Source organism: Salmo trutta, chromosome 5 (assembly GCF_901001165.1).
Source record: "Salmo trutta chromosome 5, fSalTru1.1, whole genome shotgun sequence".
NCBI lineage: Eukaryota > Metazoa > Chordata > Actinopteri > Salmoniformes > Salmonidae > Salmo > Salmo trutta.
Window position 1 is genome coordinate 4,412,730 of NC_042961.1, and position 24,437 is coordinate 4,437,166.

A 24,437-nucleotide genomic window follows, 5' to 3' on the forward strand; every position below is an offset into this window, starting at 1 on the left:
CCAACTGACATTGAGTCTGTGGTCTTAATTAGGTAGGACCTAGCTAGTCCAACTGACACTCAGTCTGTGGTCTTCATTAGGTAGAACCTAGCTAGTCCAACTGACACTGAGTCTGTGGTCTTAATTAGGTAGGACCTAGCTAGTCCAACTGACACTGAGTCTGTGGTCTTAATTAGGTAGGACCTAGCTAGTCCAACTAACACTGAGTCTGTGGTCTTCATTTAGGATACATTTTTATCTAGCCCTGAAATGAACTCTTATCTACTCATACAGTGAGGGAAAAAAGTATTTGATCCCCTGCTGATTTTGTACGTTTGCCCACTGACAAAGAAATGATCAGTCTATAATTTTAATGGTAGGTTTATTTGAACAGTGAGAGACAGAACAACAACAAAAAAATCCAGAAAAACGCATGTCAAAAATTTTATAAATTGATTTGCATTTTAATGAGGGAAATAAGTATTTGATCCCTCTGCAAAGCATGACTTAGTACTTGGTGGCAAAACCCTTGTTGGCAATCACAGAGGTCAGACGTTTCTTGTAGTTGGCCACCAGGTTTGCACACATCTCAGGAGGGATTTTGTCCCACTCCTCTTTGCAGATCTTCTCCAAGTCATTAAGGTTTCGAGGCTGACGTTTGGCAACTCAAACCTTCAGCTCCCTCCACCGATTTTCTATGGGAATAAGGTCTGGAGACTGGCTAGGCCACTCCAGGACCTTAATGTGCTTCTTCTTGAGCCACTCCTTTGTTGCCTTGGCTGTGTGTTTTGGGTCATTGTCATGCTGGAATACCCATCCACGACCCATTTTCAATGCCCTGGCTGAGGGAAGGAGGTTCTCACCCAAGATTTGACCTCACCCAAGATTTGACGGTACATGGCCCCGTCCATCGTCCCTTTGATGCGGTGAAGTTGTCCTGTCCCCTTAGCAGAAAAACACCCCCAAAGCATAATGTTTCCACCTCCATATTTGACGGTGGGGATGGTTTTCTTGGGGTCATAGGCAGCATTCCTCCTCCTCCAAACACGGCGAGTTGAGTTGATGCCAAAGAGCTCCATTTTGGTCTCATCTGACCACAACACTTTCCCCCAGTTGTCCTCTGAATCATTCCGATGTTCATTGGCAAACTTCAGACGGGCATGTATATGTGCTTTCTTGAGCAGGGGGACCTTGCGGGCGCTGCAGGATTTCAGACCTTCACGGCGTAGTGTGTTACCAATTGTTTTCTTGGTGACTATGGTCCCAGCTGCCTTGAGATCATTGACAAGATCCTCCCGTGTAGTTCTGGGCTAATTCCTCACCGTTCTCATGATCATTGCAACTCCATGAGGTGAGATCTTGCATGGAGCCCCAGGCTGAGGGAGATTGACAGTTCTTTTGTGTTTCTTCCATTTGCGAATAATCGCACCAACTGTTGTCACCTTCTCACCAAGCTGCTTGGCGATGGTCTTGTAGCCCATTCCAGCCTTGTGTAGGTCTACAATCTTGTCACTGACATCTTTGGAGAGCTCTTTGGTCTTGGCCATGGTGGAGAGTTTGGAATCTGATTGATTGATTGCTTCTGTGGACAGGTGTCTTTTATACAGTTAACAAGTTGAGATTAGGAGCACTCCCTTTAGGAGTGTGCTCCTAATCTCAGCTCGATGTATAAAAGACACCTGGGAGCCAGAAATCTTTCTGATTGAGAGGGGGTCAAATACTTATTTCCCTCATTAAAATGCAAATCAATTTATAACATTTTTGACATGCGTTTTTCTGGATTTTTTGTTGTTGTTATTCTGTCTCTCACTGTTCAAATAAACCTACCATTAAAATTATACACCGATCATTTCTTTGTCAGTGGGCAAACATACAAAATCAGCAGGGGATCAAATACTTGTTTCCCTCACTGCACCTGGAGGAATCTCCAGTCAGAATGTTATCTCTTCGTAGGTTCCCTGGACATCTCCTGACAGACTTTGTGCATCACAGGCACGCACACACGCACGCACGCACACACACACACACACACACACACACACACACACACACACACACACGCACGCACGCGCACACACACACACTCACGCACACACTGTAACTCACCCTGACGCCCATGAAACGGTCTCTCAGTACGATCCAAGAGAGCAGGAATACGAAGGCCTTGTTGCAGCAGAACAGAGCTGACACGTCTGTAGTGTTGATCTTCCTCAGGGCCTGTGTTAGAGACAAGATTACATGCCACAGCTTAAAATGACTCCACCTGCTTCGCCCAATTGCTAGATTTTCGGTGGTGTAGTTGGCTAAGTGTGTTTTTGAAGCAGAGGATCAATAGTTTGAGTCCAGTAAGGGGACAGGGATGGTGAAGGAAGCTATACCGCTAAGCTAGCACAGTGACACCTGTTACACTTGCAGGCACTATACAATACTGTCACAGTCCCTAACCTGACACACACGCACACGCACACGCACACACACACACACACACACAATCCCCCCCCCCCAGGATGGGGAAAGCAGCACAGTACCTGAAGGTACAGGTAGTTAGTGAGGATCCACAACAAGCCAAACGGAGCCACCTTAGTGAAGAACACCTTGGCTGTCAGCCCGTCGTCCCCGAAGAACCGACAACATTCCCTAGAGAGGAACACACACAGATGAACACCCACAGGCATGCATGCACGCACGCACGCACACACACGCACACACACACACAAAAACAGACACACGTGCACAGCACACAGGTACATGTACAGTTGAAGTCGGAAGTTTACATACACTTAGGCTGGAGTCATTAAAACTCGTTTTTCAACCACTTCACAAAGTTCTTGTTAACTTCATCGGGGTAGGGGGCAGTATTTTGACGTCCGGATGATAAGCGTGCCCGTAGTAAACTGCCTGCTTCTCAGGCCCAGAAGGTAGGATATGCATATTATCAGTAGCTTTGGATAGAAAACACTCTGAAGTTTCTAAAACTGTTTGAATGATGTCTGCGAGTATAACAGAACTCATATGGCAGGCAAAAACCTGAGAAAAAAATCCAACCAGGAAGTGTGGAAATCTGAGGTTTGTAGTTTTTCAAGTGATTCCCTATCCAGTATACAGTGTCAATGGGGTCATTTTGCACTTCCTAAGGCTTCCACTAGATGTCAGCAGTCTTAAGAACATTGTTTCATGCTTTTACCGTGACTGGGGAGAGAATAAGAGCCATTTGAATAAGATGACTGAGAAAATGACATGAGCTCAATGGCGCGCATTCACGTGAGAGTTAGCTGTGTTCCTTTTCTTTTTTGAAGACAAAGGAATCGTCCGGTTGGAATATTATGGAAGATTTATGATAAAAACATCCTAAAGATTAATTCTATACATCTTTTGACATGTTTCTACAAACTGTAGTATAACTTTTTTGACTTTTCGTCTGGACTTAGTAAGCGCGTGCCTTGCATTTGGAATAGTGAACTTAACATGCGAACAAAATGCTGGTATTTGGACATAAAGATGAACTTTATCGAACAAAACAAACATTTATTCTGGAACTGGGATTCCTTGAAGTGCATTCCGATGAAGATCATCAAAGGTAAGTGAATATTTATAATGTCATTTTTGTCATTTTTGTTGACTCCAAAATGGCGGGTATCTGTATGGCTTGTTTTGATATTAAAGCGCTGTACTCAGATTATTGCAAAATTTGCTTTCGCCGTAAAGCTTTTTTGAAATCTGACACAGCGGTTGCATTAAGGAGAAGTGTATCTATAATTCTTTGAATAACAGTGGAATATTTTATCAACGTTTATGATGAGTATTTCTGTAAATTGATGTGCTCATTCACTGGAAGTTTTGGGAGGCAAAACATTTCTGAAAATTACACGCCAATGTAAAATGGGGTTTTTGGATATAAATATGAACTTTATCGAGCAAAACATACATGTATTGTGTAACATAAAGTCCTATGAGTGCCATCTGATGAAGATCATCAAAGGTTAGTGATTAATTTTAGCTGTATTTCTGTTTTTTTGTGACGCCTCTCCTTGCTTGGAAAATGGCTGTGTGCTTTTTCTTGTCTAGGCGCTGTCCTAACATAATCTAATGTTATGCTTTCGCCGTAAAGCCTTTTTGAAATCGGACAATGTGGTTGGATTAACGAGGAGTGTATTTTTAAAATGGGATATAATAGTTGTATGTTTGAGAAATTTGAATTATGAGATTTTTGTTGTTTTGAATTTGCCGCCCTGCTATTTCACTGGCTGTTGAATAGTGTGTCCCGCAGGTGGGACGCTAGCGTCCCACTTAACAAACTATAGTTTTGGCAAGTCGGTTATGACATCTACTTTGTGCATGACACAAGTAATTTTTCCAACAATTGTTTACAGACAGATTATTTCACTTATTATTCACTGTATCACAATTCCAGTGGGTCAGAAGTTTACATACACGAAGTTGACTGTGCCTTTAAACAGCTTGGAAAATTCCAGAAAATGATGTCATGGCTTTAGAAGCTTCGGATAGGCTAATTGGCATCATTTGAGTCAATTGGAGGTGCACCTGTGGATATATTTCAAGGCCTACCTTCAAACTCAGTGCCTCTTTACTTGACATCATGGGAAAATCAAATGAAATCAGCCAAGACCTCAGAAAAAAAATAGTAGACCTCCACAAGTCTGATTGGGAGCAATTTCCAAACGCCTGAAGGTACCACATTCATCTGTACAAACAATAGTATGCAAGTATAAACACCATGGGACCACGCAGCCGTCATACCGCTCAAGAAGGAGACAAGTTCTGTCTCCTAGAGATGAACATACTTTGCGAAAAGTGCAAATCAATCCCAGAACAACAGCAAAGGACCGTGTGAGGAAAGTTAAGGTCGGTACGTTTCCGGCTGGTTTGTTCCGGGTGCTGTGTTCACCCGTGTTGTATTACAACCTTTATTGTTCGCACACTGGTTTTGTTACTTTGTGCTATTTTCTCAAGTAAAGTGCGTTGTCCACTCATCCCGGCTCTCCTGCGCCTGACTTCATGCACCAGCTACACCCCCCACCTGACATTCTCTCTACTATTATTCTGACATTTCACATCCTTAAAATAAAGTGGTGATCCTAACTGACCTAAGACAGGGAATTTTTACTAGGATTAAAAGTCAGGAATTGTGAAAAATGAGTTTAAATGTATTTGACTAAGGTGTATGTAAACTTCTGACTTCAACTGTATATGTACAAACACAGACAAACAAACAAACACAAGGTCACACAGCACAAACACATGTAAACAAACACAATCACATTTTAGTACACAACACTAGTGTTAGTATTCATAGTGTATGCTAGTGATAGGGGAAATCGATACAGTTAAATATCACAATATTATTTTGGATGATATTATATTTAAGCAATAAGGGGGTGTGTTATATGGCCAATATACCACTACTAAGGGCTGTTCTTAGTGCCTGGACACAGCCCTTAGCCGTGGTATATTGGCCATATACCACAAACCCCCGAAGTGCCTTATTGCTATTATTAACTGGTTACCAACATAATTAGAGCAGGAAAAACAAATGTTTTGTCATACCCGTGGTATACGGCTGTCAGCCAATCAGCATTCAGGGTTCAAACCACCCAGTTTAAAATTATATTTTGACTCCAAGTATTGATTTGTAAAATAAGACATATATACAGTAGCAGTCAAATGTTTGGACCCACCTATTCATTCAAGGGTTTTCTTTATTTTTACTATTTTGTACATTGTAGAATAATAGTGAAGACATCGAAACTATGAAATAACACAAATGGAATCATGTAGTGAACAAAAATGTGTTAAACAAATCAAAATAGATTTTAGATTTTAGATTATTTTTCTTCAAAGTAGCCACCCTTTGCCTTGATGACAGCTTTGCACACTCTTGGCGTTCTAGCATGCTAGCAGATACCCATAGACTTACAGTCACTGTGCTAACCAAGTAGATCAAAAAGTAGATAAAGGACCTAGTTGCCAAAATCCCAAAGTATACCTTAAAGGTAAACATAAAGACTGGTATGTGAACTGGTAAGGAGTTACTGGAGCTCCTGGTTCATTTCCATCCCGGTCCAGGCCCATCCAGGCTGCCAGCTCTCCATTCCCGTCCTGGTCCCATCCAGGCTGCCAACCAGACAATTATATTGCACCTAGAAAATCTTACTGACACATCAATTACTGAACTGAACAATGCCAGGTGAGGTAGCTACTGTAGCTTGAGCCTCCAGGTTTAGGCTATCTGCCAGAGTGGCCTGGCCAGCCGTTCAGACACCAGGAGGTTGAAAACTGCAGTTCAAAGCCTCTCAGACCTCTGAAGTTTGACTGCTTGACTCCTCAAGGGTAATTATATTTCTAGGCTGGCCACAAACAGCACTATACAAACAGGTAGTTATATACTGTTAGTCCTGGTCAGTTAGGTAGTTAGGTACTGTTAGTCCTGGTCAGTTAGGTAGTTAGGTACTGTTAGTCCTGGTCAGTTAGGTAGTTATGTACTGTTACTCCTGGTCAGTTAGGTAGTTATGTACTGTTAGTCCTGGTCAGTTAGGTAGTTAGGTACTGTTACTCCTGGTCAGTTAGGTAGTTATGTACTGTTAGTCCTGGTCAGTTAGGTAGTTATGTACTGTTAGTCCTGGTCAGTTAGGTAGTTATGTACTGTTACTCCTGGTCAGTTAGGTAGTTATGTACTGTTAGTCCTGGTCAGTTAGGTAGTTATGTACTGTTAGTCCTGGTCAGTTAGGTAGTTAGGTATTGTAGCTCCTGGTCAGTTAGGTAGTTATGTACTGTTAGTCCTGGTCAGTTAGATAGTTATGTACTGTTAGTCCTGGTCAGTTAGGTAGTTATATACTGTTAGTCCTGGTCAGTTAGGTAGTTAGGTATTGTAGCTCCTGGTCAGTTAGGTAGTTAGGTATTGTAGTTCCTGGTCAGTTAGGTAGTTATGTACTGTTAGTCCTGGTCAGTTAGGTAGTTAGGTATTGTAGCTCCTGGTCAGTTAGGTAGTTATGTACTGTTAGTCCTGGTCAGTTAGGTAGTTATGTACTGTTACTCCTGGTCAGTTAGGTAGTTAGGTATTGTAGCTCCTGGTCAGTTAGGTAGTTATGTACTGTTAGTCCTGGTCAGTTATGTACTGTTAGTCCTGGTCAGTTAGGTAGTTATGTACTGTTAGTCCTGGTTAGTTAGGTAGTTATGTACTGTTAGTCCTGGTCAGTTAGGTAGTTAGGTATTGTAGCTTCTGGTCAGTTAGGTAGTTATGTACTGTAAGTCCTGGTCAGTTATGTACTGTTAGTCCTGGTCAGTTAGGTAGTTATGTACTGTTAGTCCTGGTCAGTTAGGTAGTTATGTACTGTTAGTCCTGGTCAGTTAGGTAGTTAGGTATTGTAGCTCCTGGTCAGTTAGGTAGTTATGTACTGTTAGTCCTGGTCAGTTAGGTAGTTATGTACTGTTAGTCCTGGTCAGTTAGGTAGTTATGTACTGTTAGTCCTGGTCAGTTAGGTAGTTAGGTACTGTTAGTCCTGGTCAGTTAGGTAGTTAGGTACTGTTACTCCTGGTCAGTTAGGTAGTTATGTACTGTTAGTCCTGGTCAGTTAGGTAGTTATCTACTGTTACTCCTGGTCAGTTAGGTAGTTATGTACTGTTAGTCCTGGTCAGTTAGGTAGTTATGTACTGTTAGTCCGGTCAGTTAGGTAGTTAGGTACTGTTAGTCCTGGTCAGTTAGGTAGTTAGGTATTGTAGCTCCTGGTCAGTTAGGTAGTTATGTACTGTTAGTCCCGGTCAGTTAGGTAGTTATGTACTGTTAGTCCTGGTCAGTTAGGTAGTTATGTACTGTTAGTCCTGGTCAGTTAGGTAGTTATGTACTGTTAGTCCTGGTCAGTTAGGTAGTTATGTACTGTTAGTCCTGGTCAGTTAGGTAGTTATGTACTGTTACTCCTGGTCAGTTAGGTAGTTATGTACTGTTAGTCCTGGTCAGTTAGGTAGTTATGTACTGTTAGTCCTGGTCAGTTAGGTAGTTAGGTATTGTAGCTCCTGGTCAGTTAGGTAGTTATGTACTGTTAGTCCTGGTCAGTTATGTACTGTTAGTCCTGGTCAGTTAGGTAGTTATGTACTGTTAGTCCTGGTCAGTTAGGTAGTTATGTACTGTTAGTCCTGGTCAGTTAGGTAGTTAGGTATTGTAGCTCCTGGTCAGTTAGGTAGTTATGTACTGTAAGTCCTGGTCAGTTATGTACTGTTAGTCCTGGTCAGTTAGGTAGTTATGTACTGTTAGTCCTGGTCAGTTAGGTAGTTATGTACTGTTAGTCCTGGTCAGTTAGGTAGTTATGTACTGTTAGTCCTGGTCAGTTAGGTAGTTATGTACTGTTAGTCCTGGTCAGTTAGGTAGTTATGTACTGTTAGTCCTGGTCAGTTAGGTAGTTAGGTATTGTAGCTCCTGGTCAGTTAGGTAGTTATGTACTGTTAGTCCTGGTCAGTTATGTACTGTTAGTCCTGGTCAGTTAGGTAGTTATGTACTGTTAGTCCTGGTCAGTTAGGTAGTTATGTACTGTTAGTCCTGGTCAGTTAGGTAGTTATGTACTGTTAGTCCTGGTCAGTTAGGTAGTTATGTACTGTTAGTCCTGGTCAGTTAGGTAGTTATGTACTGTTAGTCCTGGTCAGTTAGGTAGTTAGGTATTGTAGCTCCTGGTCAGTTAGGTAGTTATGTACTGTTTGTCCTGGTCAGTTATGTACTGTTAGTCCTGGTCAGTTAGGTAGTTATGTACTGTTAGTCCTGGTCAGTTAGGTAGTTAGGTATTGTAGCTCCTGGCCAGTTAGGTAGTTATGTACTGTTAGTCCTGGTCAGTTAGGTAGTTATGTGCTGTTAGTCCTGGTCAGTTAGGTAGTTATGTACTGTTAGTCCTGGTCAGTTAGGTAGTTAGGTATTGTAGCTCCTGGTCAGTTAGGTAGTTAGGTATTGTAGCTCCTGGTCAGTTAGGTAGTTAGGTATTGTAGCTCCTGGTCAGTTAGGTAGTTAGGTATTGTAGCTCCTGGTCAGTCTGTCAGAGTGGCCTGGCGGTGTGGATGTGGAGCTGTAGGAGGTTGTTTATGTCAGGCTCCAGAAAGATGACAGTGCAGATAAAGCACACTGGGCACTAACAGGCCACGTACAAACAGGCAACAATACACTATAACTATAATCAGTTTATGAGGTTGAGGGCCTTTCTTCATTTCATTACTGAACCTGGCTATATGCCTGAATCCATAACAATAGACCTCTTTGACTGGGGCTGTGAATCCCCAAAACCTAAGCCCTGGACTTCAGCCTGGAACTAAGCTCAAGCATCAGATTAAGGCTAAGATTCAATATTTTTCGTGTTTTCAACAATGCAGCTTTTAAAGACAATTTCCGATTGAGCCGACATATTTAGCGTTTACCGTGAATGGGATCTCAGTAAATATGGAACATTACCTTCAAAAGCCACATTGTCGACAACCTGCAATCACATTGAATTCCGTCCTAAGCCCCAGTGGAAAGTGGTCCGATGACAACTGTGATTGGCCTCTGCCATGCTGTCATGTATCAGTTATGTCGTGTGGACTGGTGCCAGCTCTTCCACACACTGTGTGGACTGACACATGCTAGGGCAGGGCTGCTTTAGCCCAAGAGAGGAGAAGAGCATCTGGCAGCTCACTGAAGTCTCTCCTCATCTCCCACAAAGCTGTGCATTCCACATTTCAGCCTATCACATGCTGCTCTCCAGCCCCTGCATTTTCAAGGAGATCAGAACTCTGTTGATATTTCATTTGTTTTCTGAAAGGACAGAGAGACGGGAGAGCAGGAGACAGCATGAGCATCAAATCAAATCAAATGTATTTGTCACATACACATGGTTAGCAGGTGTTAATGCAAGTGTAGCGAAATGCTTGTGCTTCTAGTTCCGAACATGCATGTGCCTGAGCATGTGTCTCTAATGGTTCTCTATTCCCTAGTGCATAGCCTTTGACCAGGGCCTAGTGCTCTAGTTCTGACCAGAGCCCTATGATGAGCCCTGGTCAAAATATGTGTTCTGTAAAGGGAACAGGCTGCCATTTGGAAGAGAATAGGGTGCCATTTGGAAGGGAATAGGGTGCCATTTGGAAGGGAATAGGGTGCCATTTGGAAGGGAATAGGGTAACATTTGGAAGGGAATAGGGTAACATTTGGAAGGGAAAAGGGTGCCCTTTGGAAGGGAATAGGGTGCCCTTTGGAAGGGAATAGGGTGCCCTTTGGAAGGGAATAGGGTGCCCTTTGGAAGGGAATAGGGTGCCCTTTGGAAGGGAATAGGGTGCCATTTGGAAGGGAATAGGGTGCCCTTTGGAAGGGAATAGGGTGCCCTTTGGAAGGGAATAGGGTGCCATTTGGAAGGGAATAGGTGCCATTTTGGGACGTAACCACTAGGTAGAGGGGGACAGATAGAGAGTGGCCCAGGTGGATATGCTGTGTTAGTAAGCTAACATTATAAAGGCTGTGTTAGTAAGCTAACATTATAAAGGCTGTGTTAGAAAGCTAACATTATAAAGGCTGTGTTAGTAAGCTAACATTATAAAGGCTGTGTTAGTAAGCTAACATTATAAAGGCTGTGTTAGTAAGCTAACATTATAAAGGCTGTGTTAGAAAGCTAACATTATAAAGGCTGCGTTAGTAAGCTAACATTATAAAGGCTGTGTTAGTAAGCTAACATTATAAAGGCTGTGTTAGAAAGCTAACATTATAACGGCTGTGTTAGTAAGCTAACATTATAAAGGCTGTGTTAGTAAGCTAACATTATAAAGGCTGTGTTAGTAAGCTAACATTATAAAGGCTGCGTTAGTAAGTTAACATTATAAAGGCTGTGTTAGTAAGCTAACATTATAAAGGCTGTGTTAGTAAGCTAACATTATAAAGGCTGCGTTAGTAAGCTAACATTATAAAGGCTGTGTTAGTAAGCTAACATTATAAAGGCTGTGTTAGTAAGCTAACATTATAAAGGCTGTGTTAGTAAGCTAACATTATAAAGGCTGTGTTAGTAAGTGTTAAGAGAATTATGTTCTCAATGTTAACTTTAATTAAAATACTCAGTCTGCCATCCAGAATGTGTAAGATTCTGGTTTAATAACACAGACAGAGGTCCAGCTTACAAGAATCAGAATAGTTTATTCAGGAGGGCGCTCTGCAGTTCATACACAAAACATCTATTATATACCAGGCTCCTCATTTACGCACACACATTACACACTATCACTAAGGAGAGTTAATTGTTCTTCACCAGAACTCTCAACACCGTAAATTCTTACCCAGCCGACAGTTTCATATCTCTGAGATTTGGGAAACCTAGAGGGTTCAAGCTAGGTCAGGTCAACCACAGTTTAACAGTTCTTGATGTTTACTTAAACACACAGACCTCCATTCCTCTCCTATCCTAGTCAATCTCATGAGACTTATGCTTAACCCTTTAGTTACTCATTCCACAGGCTATATAGACCATATCCCTAAATTCAGGGTAGAATTATTTAATCATTACTCTCAAGCAGGAATTCCTTTAACAGTAAGCTAACATTATAAAGGCTGTGTTAGTAAGCTAACATTATAAAGGCTGTGTTAGGAAGAACGCTAACATTATAACGGCTGTGTTAGGAAGAACGCTAACATTATAAAGGCTGTGTTAGAAAGCTAACATTATAAAGGCTGTGTTAGTAAGCTAACATTATAAAGGCTGTGTTAGAAAGCTAACATTATAAAGGCTGTGTTAGAAAGCTAACATTATAACGGCTGTGTTAGTAAGCTAACATTATAAAGGCTGTGTTAGAAAGCTAACATTATAAAGGCTGTGTTAGTAAGCTAACATTATAAAGGTTGTTCAGTATGCAGGACACACAGTCAGAGCCAGGGGAGCAGGGAGAGCCCAGAACCAGATCCTTGCATAAGCACTCTTAGAAGCTCTGACAAACACGCACACACATGCAAGCATGCACAGACACATACGTACGAGCACGAGCGCACGACTGGAAGCACTCACAGGCATGCAGGCATGTATGCACACACACAAACTCTCGCACACACACAACGCACTCACACACACACACACTTCTATGTGTGTGCAGCAGCAGCCCAGTGGGTTGTAGAGATAAGGGATTCCTATCAGAGGAAGAGCACGTCATGTGACTAAGCTGATCTAACTGTAGGCACAGGATTTTATCCAACTAGAGACTGCTGCAGTTCAGCACACTATACCTCCCACCTAACTTAGGAAAGTCATGACTTTTTAGCTCCACTTTTAGACAACCAGAGGTAATATTAATCCCAGAGCCATCATGAAACACCAGAGCCACCATTATGATGTATAAACTTGCTAAAATGGCATATTATATTACAACAAGGCTACATTTGGGTTTCCATGATACTCTGCTATGCCTCTCAATGCAGTCTGAAATAGTTTTCACTCCTTCTTTGTCCCCTGGTGTCCTTTGTTAAACCTTTAGGACAACAGTTGATGTAAACAGTATAAATACATTGCATTGATTGATTGATTACCTGAACCTCTGTCTGGGGGTCTGTCTCTCAGGGCTCTTACACAAGTGTCCGATGTAGTAGAGGGGGAAGAACAGGCAGTTCCAGGTGGTGGCGAACCAGGTGAGGGTGAAGGGAGCGTCAAACTGGGTATCCAAAACAAATGACTTTAACATTCTTATTAACAGGTTTCACCTGGCACTCGCTAGCACTGTGGTGGATCGTGTCAATCTGAGTTTGTGTGTGTGTGTGTTCAGTATGCAACTTCGTCAGGTTCTTTACCTGCTGAAAGGTGAGCTTGGCCAGCTGGGTGGACCCCGCCCACGATGAGCACACACACATCACCATGGCAACGCCCCACAGCGCCTTCCGCACCTGTACGGCCGTGATTTTGATGCAGCAATGAAGTCTCCACCTCTCCGTAGCAGACTCCGCCCCCGGCGCCCCGCCGTTTGCCGCCTGGCCGTCTGCTGTGCTGCCCACCACATTCTCCCTGGGACGGTCTTCTCCTGAACACAAAGAAAACAGTAGTAAACTATGAGACCAGAGTAGAGATTTAGAAGAGTTGTCTACATCACTACAGTATGAGACCAGGGTAGAGATTTAGAAGAGTTGTCTACATCACTACAATATGAGACCAGGGTAGAGATTTAGAAGAGTTGTCAATATCACTACAGTATGAGACCAGGGTAGAGATTTAGAAGAGTTGTCTACAGCACTACAGTATCAGACCAGGGTAGTGATTTAGAAGAGCTGTCTACAGCGCTACAGTATGAGACCAGGGTAGAGATTTAGAAGAGTTGTCTGCAGCACTACAGTATGAGACCAGAGTAGAGATTTAGAAGAGTTGTCTACATCACTACAGTATCAGACCAGGGTAGTGATTTAGAAGAGCTGCCTACATCACTACAATATGAGACCAGGGTAGAGATTTAGAAGAGTTGTCTACAGCACTACAATATGAGACCAGGGTAGTGATTTAGAAAAGTTGTCTACAGCACTACAGTATGAGACCAGGGTAGTGATTTAGAAGAGCTGTCTACATCACTACAGTATGAGACCAGGGTAGAGATTTAGAAGAGCTGTCTACATCACTACAGTATGAGACCAGGGTAGAGATTTAGAAGAGTTGTCTACATCACTACAGTATCAGACCAGGGTAGTGATTTAGAAGAGCTGTCTACAGCACTACAATATGAGACCAGGGTAGTGATTTAGAAGAGTTGTCTGCAGCACTACAGTATGAGACCAGAGTAGATATTTAGAAGAGTTGTCTACATCACTACAGTATCAGACCAGGGTAGTGATTTAGAAGAGCTGTCTACATCACTACAATATGAGACCAGGTAGAGATTTAGAAGAGTTGTCTACATCACTACAGTATCAGACCAGGGTAGAGATTTAGAAGAGCTGTCTACATCACTACAATATGAGACCAGGTAGAGATTTAGAAGAGTTGTCTACAGCACTACAATATGAGACCAGGGTAGTGATTTAGAAGTGTTGTCTACAGCACTACAGTATGAGACCAGGGTAGTGATTTAGAAAAGCTGTCTACATCACTACAGTATCAGACCAGGGTAGTGATTTAGAAGAGCTTTCTACATCACTACAGTATGAGACCAGGGTAGAGATTTAGAAGAGTTGTCTACAGCACTACAATATGAGACCAGGGTAGTGATTTAGAAGAGTTGTCTACATCACTACAGTATCAGACCAGGGTAGTGATTTAGAAGAGCTGTCTACATCATTATAGTATGAGACCAGGGTAGAGATTTAGAAGAGTTGTCTACATCATTATAGTATGAGACCAGGGTAGAGATTTAGAAGAGTTGTCTACATCACTACAGTATGAGACCAGGGTAGTGATTTAGAAGAGTTGTCTACATCACTACAGTATCAGACCAGGGTAGAGATTTAGAAGAGTTGTCAACATCACTACAATATGAGACCAGGGTAGTGATTTAGAAGAGCTGTCTACATCATTATAGTATGAGACCAGGGTAGAGATATAGAAGAGTTGTCTACATCATTATAGTATGAGACCAGGGTAGAGATTTAGAAGAGTTGTCTACATCACTACAGTATGAGACCAGGGTAGTGATTTAGAAGAGTTGTCTACATCACTACAGTATCAGACCAGGGTAGAGATTTAGAAGAGTTGTCAACATCACTACAATATGAGACCAGGGTAGTGATTTAGAAGAGTTGTCAATATCACTACAGTATGAGACCAGGGTAGAGATTTAGAAGAGCTGTCTACATCACTACAGTATGAGATCAGGGTAGAGATTTAGAAGAGTTGTGTCGTGTCTTTGGCTATGCCGGATTAAGTGATATGACATGCTAACTTATAAAATTATTTCTCTGTAATTGATATTACCTGATTAAGCTAATCATGTAAATGTAATTAACTAGAAAGTCGGGGCACCACAGAAGAACGTTTATAGAGCTGTTATCCTCTGAATAAACTCTTAAAATACTTAGTAATATTTTACATCGATAGCAGTCAATCTTAACCCGTATGTTGTTTCAGTCTCATCATGAAAGTTGTAATTCTTGGTTATCTGCACGAACCCAGTCTTTACTAAAATCATCCATACATCAATTGTCTTAAAATCATTTATTTACTACACTAAGTAATTAACAGAAAACATACAAACAGTAATTATCGTCACCAAGGATTGGCATAGTAATGTGCCCTACTGGCTAACAAGCATCTGTTAGACAATGGGTCATAAAACGGTAAGCTGAGAAGTTACACAGAGTTCATTAATATTAACAATTGACAATTGAAGGCTCACTCATTCGGGAACAATTGCAATATCAATATATATTTACGCTCATGTGTCGTCGGGATTCTTGTTGGAGAGTTTTGTTCTGATGGAGAGTTTGTCAGCGTTCTCTCTCTCTCTCTCTCTCTCTCGGTTAGAATGGATCGTTCAGAGCGACATTCATGAATGTCGTCATAGAATGGATGTGGTTGGTCTTCGCGTTCGATGATATAATTTACTTAGCTGCAGACTAATAATTAATATCAAAGACTTGTTCTTATTCTGTCGGTCTCGATAGTAAAAGTTAACCACGTGGTATAGTTCACTTTCAGTAGAGTACTTGGCTGGTCAAACCTCTGGGCCAAACTCACGATGGAGTGTAGGCCTGGTCTGTAGAAATGTAAATCAGGGGGTGTTTTATAGTACCCATAGAAAAGGCTTGTCAAATGACGCCTGGTCCTGTATGTGTCCCTGGGGGCGTGCCTATGACTGAGCTAGACTTGGTTACAGAAATATAATTCTATCACATTAACATCAGTACATAGCATCTCAATGTATTACAAATAGCTTTATCCTTATTAATACATTTTATACAACCATGTGGATTCAGTCTCATCGCTGAGGCTATCATGTAGACCGTTTTAGGGTAATATGGCTATATTGTCTCTTCTGAGTATCACAAAATTGTACCAAGTGGATCAGTTCGTAGCTGGAGTCTTCATCAATCTTCCATATCTTCTCCAGAACACACATGTCTCTTGGTTCTCCAATTCTATGACTTGGAAGAATTTCCTTTGTCTCTCTATGAAACATGTTGTAGTAGATTCTCCTCTTGGAATTTTTACAACCCTGGGTTGGGGGGGAAGGTAGGTTGGGTGATGGTACAAAGGGGAGGGGGTCAACTGTCCTTCCTGTACCCAAAGAGGCCAACGTCATGACATACCCCCCCTGGTGGTTTGGATCTTGTTTATCCTGCAAGTTACAAATCAACATAAAATCATGACCACGTGATGTCCCATTGGTAGATCATCGTTGCAGTCCTCTCTGGTGGTTGAACTTGGTAGGCTCTCTGAAAGCGGAGCCGTCCACCACAAGGATGGGCAGTTGAGGTCCGGTTGGTGATCGCCGATGCGGTCTCCTCTAGTGGCGTACCTTGGTAGGTTCCCTGGAAGCTGTAAAGTACCCCAGGGAGGGCCAGGGGATGTCCTGGTTGTTGATCGCCGTTGCGGTCCCCCCCTCTGGTGGTTTACCTTGGTAGTCTCTCTGACAGCGGGCATGCCGCCACAAGGATAGGTTGTGGGTGTCCGGATTTGGGGTCGCCGTTCCGGACCCGTCGTCCAGACTGGAAGATCTGGGCAGTAACTTAGGCAGATGTTAACAACGCACACACACTCATGAAATATATATGATTACATTCATTCCCCAATGAGCGGCGTTGTGGCACTAAGGGATGGTTGTATGGGGACTTTGTTTATGGCTCTATCACTTCCTATGCCTCAAAGGAACTGAACCGAAAAGGAATGAAAGCATAAACAAAACAAACAAAAAAAATAAATATATATATATATATATATACATACATATATATATATATATATATATATATATATACATATATATAGTTCTCACACAAAAAAAAAAATCATCTAATTGGACTGTATTCTATATACGTCCAATGTTCTGGCAAAATGATTATCATGGCATTGTCTCTAATGCCATATCTAGGGTTTTTCCTACTTGGTGTGTTGCTTAGGCGCTATCCTAAGTTGATAACTATATGATAAGTCTACAGCTGTAATGCACTAGTTTTGGGCAGTCTACAGGGATGACCTATGGACTTCTGGGAAGAAAACTGGTGAGTGCTGTAGAGTCAAAGGCCTAGAAGTAAATGTTCAACTTTACTAAGGCTGGTATATTGCTTGGGCCCTTAAGTGGTCCTAGCATAAATCCTAATTGGATGTTCCGTTGTGCATGTGCGCTTATGCTTACACAAGCGCGCATGTCAAGGGAAGAAAACCAAGTATCCGGGCAGATTACAACTTGTTCAGAATGAGTCTGACGTAGTCAGGTAATTTTCAGGGCAATGCCTGGAGGTCAGTCAGAATTGGTGTCAAGGGAGTCTGTAGTAGTTTTCTACAAGTCACGGTGTCTTCCACTATTGTAGTGGCGTTAGGTATGAAGTCTATTTCATAGCTATGTTATCCACGGAGGAGCTAACCTCACGACGGAAGTACTCTAAGTATTGGACCAGTCATACGTGGTGTGATCATGGTTCATGACTTCTAATAATTTTCCTCCTGAATGGAGGGTCCTATTTATTAGTGACATGTGTGTTAACCATTGGAAGAGTGCACTGGAGATTCCCCTCCACGTGTTGCACTCTGAGTGACTCCTATGTCGCTGTTGTCGATGGTAATTTGATTGGTTAAATCTCTAACCTTCTTACTGATTGTAGCTGGACTGACTGTTGCTAGTATTGGCACTGGTACTCAAGGGGACCAGTTATCCTACCGATTTATTCTGAAATATTATCTACCGGAACACGTGATTGGAGCATTTTACTAGTTGTATTGTAGTTGAACCTACACATGGCAAATAATGATTATTGATGCCATTTGTTTTGGAGGTGGACAAGTCCACTGGACTTCCTTTACGACCAGTGTGGTACACCTCAGTACTATCTTAGATGTGTTCTAAGATAATCCCCGTCTAGGGGCCTGTCTGCTCCTCACTGTTCTCATAGGAGAGTTTACAACTAGATTTGATTTATGCTCTGGCGGCCTCGTACGGTGTTGTCCGTAGTCTTGACCCCCCCACCGGCCTCGATGAGGCTCATCATGGGTCTGGGCTACTATTCCCCCCCTTTGTGCCTCGGGACCCCCCCACCAGCGGGTGGTGTTGGTGTCCGATGCGCAAACAAGAAGATCGGACCCTACGTACGAGTTTTCAGCGGCCGCGTTGTTATGAGAATGGCTGTAACCTTTCAACCAAATCTCCTGGTGTTTGTGCTTCAAAACGCTCAGTGGCTGTCGAGGCATGTCAGTCCCCACCGTGTCCGCGTGTGGCAACCTCTTCATTACCTGCGAACTGAGACGAGGATATCGGTCTGTGATATTGCAAAGTGTTTCACCAGTGGGAGTCATCGGGTCAGTTGCTGGACTGACGCCATTAGTGTCATTGTAAGGGGTGACAGTCCCCAACAAAGCGGAAGGTGTATCATCGGAAGCAGAGTATACTCTGCGCATCAATGTTTTTCTTGCTGGGACGGCCGCAGTGCTTGCGGAAGTGTCCAAAGGGCAAGAGAAGTTCATCTCAACTACCGTATTGCACGACTGCAAGGAGGAGGGAAGTTGCTCATTCACAGAGACAGCTGGCTCGAAATCATGAAAAGAATGGTCAATCAGGTTGGCTGATGGAATGTGTCGAGATATCGTAATATCTCCATGGATCGGATTTTGTACCAAGAGGTTTCTAAACGTCTTTTTCCCAAGGGGTGCTTTCGACAGATACCCCTCGTGAAGGACTGCGTTGCAGCTAGCGTTAGGGGAAGACAGTGTGGTCAGTGGAGAAGGCACTGTGGCCTGTGACCATACCTGGTTGGTTTTCCAATCCATCAATGGGAGTAACCGATCCATCAAGTCTGCTCCAAGTAGGAGGGTTACAGCTTCGAGGCTGGTAACATACACAGGGTGAACGAGCGATACGTCCTGGAAGTGTAGTTTCAGCATGACTCTCAATGTGAGAGGCGAGGTAGTCTGAGTGACCCCTCGAAGTTTAGTGTCGCATCGTTCCACGTTTAACCAACGTTTAGTTGGCTTCAAAGCCCTTTTGAGATCATCAAACAATGTTTGAGAGATGAGTGATATTGTCGCACCCGAATCAATTAGCGCATGACAAGCCAAGCAGTCCTCCAGGACTGTTTCCAGGTATGGCCGTTTAGATTCGTGGTTAGTGGACATATTCCCCACAAAGTGGAGTGGTCGTTCGCAACGACGTGATGTGCCATGTCTGTTCAAGATGGAAGCAGATTGACTTTTCCGATTTTGAGTGGGCTTGGCTTTAACGAAGCGTTTGATCTTTATCTTCGCAACTTTTGTATCAGAGTCTATAGACAAAGCCCGGGGGCTTGTTTCTTGATCAAGCGGGCCCTGGATAGGGTCTTGAATGAGAGCGGGAGAAATTTGAACTTTAACGTCCTTGCTATGGGTGTTAATTCCTGCGGACCTGGTGTCCGGTAATTCCCCGTCTAGTCCTTGTGACTTATCTTTTACCCTTTTCTCAAATTGTTCTCGCTTAAGTTCTTCCCGTAGTGGGACTTCTGGAGAACATTGGTCTACGTTTTGATAGTCCTTCAACCCTTTGTTACCCTTGTGCTCTGACACTTTTTGTGGGTTGGGTGCAGGAACGCAGCGAACGGGTCGATTGTAGCGGTAGTCATGTTGATGGCTACGTACTTTACAGTTATTTCGACCGCGGAGGTTATTGGAATCATGGTTTCGTGGTAGAAACTGTTGTTGTGCGTCATCTCTCGACGCTCCAATACCTGATAATGCACCCTCTAACTGGAGTGAGTGCTCCTGGTTAAACTTCAAAACCGAGTGGTCAGGGCTCTTAGCGTGGTGAACTTTTGATGCCTCAAAAGCTGTGCTTGCAAGCTCTCTGAGTTGTAAGATAGGCAAGCCAACGTGGGCGGCAGGGCCCAAGTAGGTAATGAAGGTGGGATACATGTTCGACAGAAACATTTGTTTGAATGGTAAAAGCTCTTCCATTCCTGTTTCTGTGAGTAGGCCAGAGTAAGCTGAACGAAGCCTATGATAGTAAGCCTGTGGGTGTTCGTTCCGAGCTTGTTTGACGGTGTTAGCCAGTGAGCTATCGTGTTTGCGAGTTGCAGAACCACTGAATTCTAATTTCAAAGCTGTGGCAAGTTTAGTGTAGTCATTTAGCACGTGTTGCTGTTGTAGACGAATGAACCTTGTCACGTGTCTATTTGACGTTCGCTTCAACAGGTAAACCCTGTCAGAACCCGTAGCGTTCGGGTAGCCATCCAACGCGTCCTCTATGTCAGCTAGGAACGTCTCAGTATCGTTTGGCTGACCTGGAATGGGGTCAAAGGTGGGGAAATTCTTGACGAGTTTGTCAAGGTATTCCGCGCCAAGCGGGCGGAGAGGGTTGGCTTCATCCTGTGGAGAGATTGGGGCCGAAAGGCCAAGAGAGGAAGCCAAGCCTTGTTGTTGTTGGCCAAGAGGCGCCAGATTACTCAGTGCCGAAGGGCAAAGAGGAGAAGACTGAGGGACACATGAGGGAGGCAAGGTCTGAAACCTATTGTCTTCACTCCTGTGAGTACAGGGCTCCGGTTGCTTGGATGGGAAGTCGCGCAGTAGAGCGTGACCATTCTGGATTTCCTCCAGATGGTACCTAAGGGTGGAATTCTGCTGCATTGCAGAGTCCACTTGACCGCTTAGATTACTGATTTTGGACACGTGAGTGTCACACCTGCTCCTTTCGGTCTCAAACTTATCTGTCATGGTTTGCAGATAGAGGTCTTGAGTACGGAGCGAGAGATTCAGTGATGAGATTTCCTCTGCTTGCTTAGAAATCAATATTTCCAACCTCATCACCTGAGTTCTCTCATCATTCATTTGGTCAGCGACTTCAATAAGTTCTGCTGATTTATCATCCAACTTTGTCATTGTGTTCATTAACTGATCGTCTTTGGTCTGCAGCGCTTTGAGGAGCACCGTGTTATTTTGAGTAACATTCAACAAAACAGCATGCTTGTTGTCAAGTTGAGCGCTCCTGTTTGTAGATAACTCTTCAGATTTATCTAGTTTGGCGTGGACATCATCGTATTTAGTTTTGGCTAAATCGAGTTGTTCCTTAGCCTATGATTTTGTTCCTGTAGAAAACGATTTTGTTGAAGAGCTTGTGCTTGTTCATCGTCATACGTTTTTGCAATTACATTTAATTGTTCAGTTTTCGAACGCAGTTCCATAGCTAGCAGAATTTTTCCCTTGTCTGCCTTGGTCATTGGTTTCCCGGTTCTCTCCCCCTGTCCCTTTATGTCTACCATTACCTGCTCGTGCTTCAGCTGCGCACTGCGGTATTGGACAGATGGCAATCTCGGATGGCAAGACATCAGAGCTAGACTGGAGAGAACCTTTACGAGGCCTGCGCCCGATGGTTGATTTTGGAAAACATTGTTGTCTGCTTTTCCACTAATGGCATAATTAGGGTTGTTATCGCTGCTGAGGTCAGAGATCAATCCATTTACGGGTGGAGGTTCACTAATTAGCGGGCGAGTGGGGACCACCCCCTCTGATAGCTTGCACATTATTAGAACATTTGAAAGGAAAAATGTTTTTCCTAATTTTCCAAAATTTGGTTTTGGAACGTGGGGAGCTGCAAAGACGATTTTAATCTATTTATAGACGTTAATGAACCATCAGTACTGTACAGTACTGTGGAAGTTGGGCGTGAATGAATTTGCAAAAGCAAATTGAATTAATCAATGCCAATGATTAGTCCTACCTGGGTAGGCTGTCTGGGTATTAAACTTGAATTACCTGAGAGTTTGCTTCATCCAGGTTAATATGCAAAGTTTAAGTTGTCTCATTTAATTGGAAGAACCTAGAAAGGTATGTTCGACAATTTAACTTATTAAATTCAATGAGACGATTGGTTCCTACAATCTCCATTGATTGGATATCATAAGTGTAAACCGAAGGTCAAATGTTGGGACCCTTCACCACTAGGGTACGCTCCTACCTGGGCTGAGCGTCAGTAAAGGGGTTTTACTGACTGTGCCTTGCTAAAGCAGATTTTACTGATTAATCTATTTAGGATATATCAAACCTGTATAGGCTATCTGGGAATTAACTTTGAATTACCTGAGAGGTTGCTTCATCAAGGTTAATATGCAAAGTTTAAGTTGTCTCATTTAGTTGGAAGAACCTAGAAAGGTATGTTCGACAATTTAACTAAATAAATTGAATGAGGCAATGATACCCAAGCAATTCAGATTGCGGAGTTATCATAACAGTAATGTGGTTTAAATGTTTAGAGTACATTCATCACTATACTTTCCCTTAAGGCCGAAGCCACATGGGATTCACTCCCGTCAGTAATGGGTTTTACTGAAGGTGCCTTGCTAAAGCAGATTTTACTGATTAATCTATTTATGATATATCAAACCTGTATAGGCTATCTGGGAATTAACTTTCAATTAACCTGAGAGCCTTGCTTCATCTAAGTTAAGTTTGGAAAAAGTTAATCATGTCTCATTATGGACGCCCAATCAATTTTGGATATTTAAAAAAAAGATCCACTTGAAAAGGTAAATCTGGCAATTTCACTTGTTAGTTAAATTGAATGAGACGTCATATCCCGTGCTCCACGTTTGAATTTCCCCTAGAGATGTGCTGGCAATTCTTCACCACCAGGGTGCAGAATGATGAAATTTAAACGGAAGTACAAAGGTCGGACTTCCGTCGCGCTACGGAGGAATTTTAAACGTGGTACGGAGAGAGGAAATGTTCCCTCTCTGTTAGCTTGCCCGTAATGCTAAGCTATTGCTACTTGGTTCAGAAGTATCCTTCCAAGCACCAAAATAGGATCCTTTCACTTATGGAAAGGGTGGGTTTTCTAGTGACGTCTCACCTTAACCCCATTCAGCATATTCTGCTAGCGTTTCTGCTGACCGGAGCGACACGGTACTAAAATACAGATACGCATACGGTCTGCCCACACTGTCCTAGTGCGGTAGGCAAATTATTCGGCTCGGTTACCGGACAGTTAACTTCTAAATTCTAACCTTACTCTAGAAGTTAATATTTACCGACAGAAATAGTACCGTTTGGCCTAACGGACTAAAACTGGAATTTATTCCTCACTGCTATCGATATAAGACCGGGGCTATTTTAAATAGCTTCTCTCAATGGAAAATGCACAATCACTTTGTTTAGATAGCAGGCTGTTTGTACAATTCTGTTTGCACAATTGATATATAGAATTTCACAGCAAAGTCCAATTCTATCTTAGATTCCTCACACGGGGCACCATATATGTCGTGTCTTTGGCTATGCCGGATTAAGTGATATGACATGCTAACTTTCAGTAGAGTACTAGGCTGGTCAAACCTCTGGGCCAAACTCACGATGGAGTGTAGGCCTGGTCTGTAGAAATGTAAATCAGGGGGTGTTTTATAGTACATTAACATGTACCCAAAGAGGCCAACGTCATGACAGTTGTCTACAGCACTACAATATGAGACCAGAATAGAGATTTAGAAGAGTTGTCTACAGCACTACAATATGAGACCAGAATAGAGATTTAGAGGAGTTGTCTACAGCACTACCTCATGAGACCAGGGTAGAGATTTTCTGGGGAACAAGAATTAGAATTAAAGGTGTCACATGGCATCAGAGACCCATAACTGCTAAATCCTACAGATGTTAAAATATATTGACTGTAAAACTTTATAGCATTTTTCAATTCAATAAGCTATTATGACTGTTCTTATCCATTATCCACACTGAATCTTCGATAATCTGAAGTAGCCTAAGTCACTTTCAATAAATTCAGGTCATTCACACAATGTCAACACATTCTTCATACAATAACCTATCGTCGTTTACAGTTTAACTGAACTCAGACAAAATCTATTACACAAAATCTGGTGTTCGAGTGTGGCTGTGTGTGTGTGTGTGTGTGTGACTCTCTGTGTGTGTGTGTGTGTGTCTCTGTGTGTGTGTGTGTCTCTGTGTGTGTGTGTGTGTGTGTGTGTGTCTGGCAGTCAGTCTGCAGCCAAACAGAGGACAGGAGAGGGCAGGGGCTGATACCCAATCTGAGATGACTTCTACTCAGGAGTCTCTGCCTCTTGACTTACAATGACACACACACACGTACACGCACAAGCACACACACACACACACACACACACACACACACACACACACACACACACACACACACACACACACACACACACACACACACACACACACACACACACACACACACACACAGACAGAGAGAGAAACAAACAGGCAGAAAGACACACACACACCTCATTCACGTCTCTTCCATCATTCTGTCTGTCTGGGACATGTCAGGACTGACTTTGTTTGACTGTGACTTTGAAGAAGTGATTCATGTTTTAGAGAAAACTTGTGTGCAGACAAAACGTA

General features: G+C 42.8%; 1 protein-coding gene across 2 annotated transcripts in view; it reads right to left on the reverse strand.

Moving 5' to 3' along the window:
• The window catches only part of LOC115193534 (putative thiamine transporter SLC35F3), a 182,141-nt gene that overhangs the window by 22,386 nt on the left and 135,318 nt on the right, over nucleotides 1–24,437 (reverse strand). For both annotated transcript variants that reach the window (XM_029752248.1, XM_029752249.1), the window contains 4 exons: nucleotides 12,761–12,987; nucleotides 12,503–12,624; nucleotides 2,508–2,616; nucleotides 2,086–2,196 (listed from right to left, as the gene is read on the reverse strand). In XM_029752248.1, coding sequence (XP_029608108.1) covers nucleotides 2,086–2,196; nucleotides 2,508–2,616; nucleotides 12,503–12,624; nucleotides 12,761–12,987 — 569 coding nt within the window. The remainder of the gene's footprint in view (nucleotides 1–2,085; nucleotides 2,197–2,507; nucleotides 2,617–12,502; nucleotides 12,625–12,760; nucleotides 12,988–24,437) is intronic.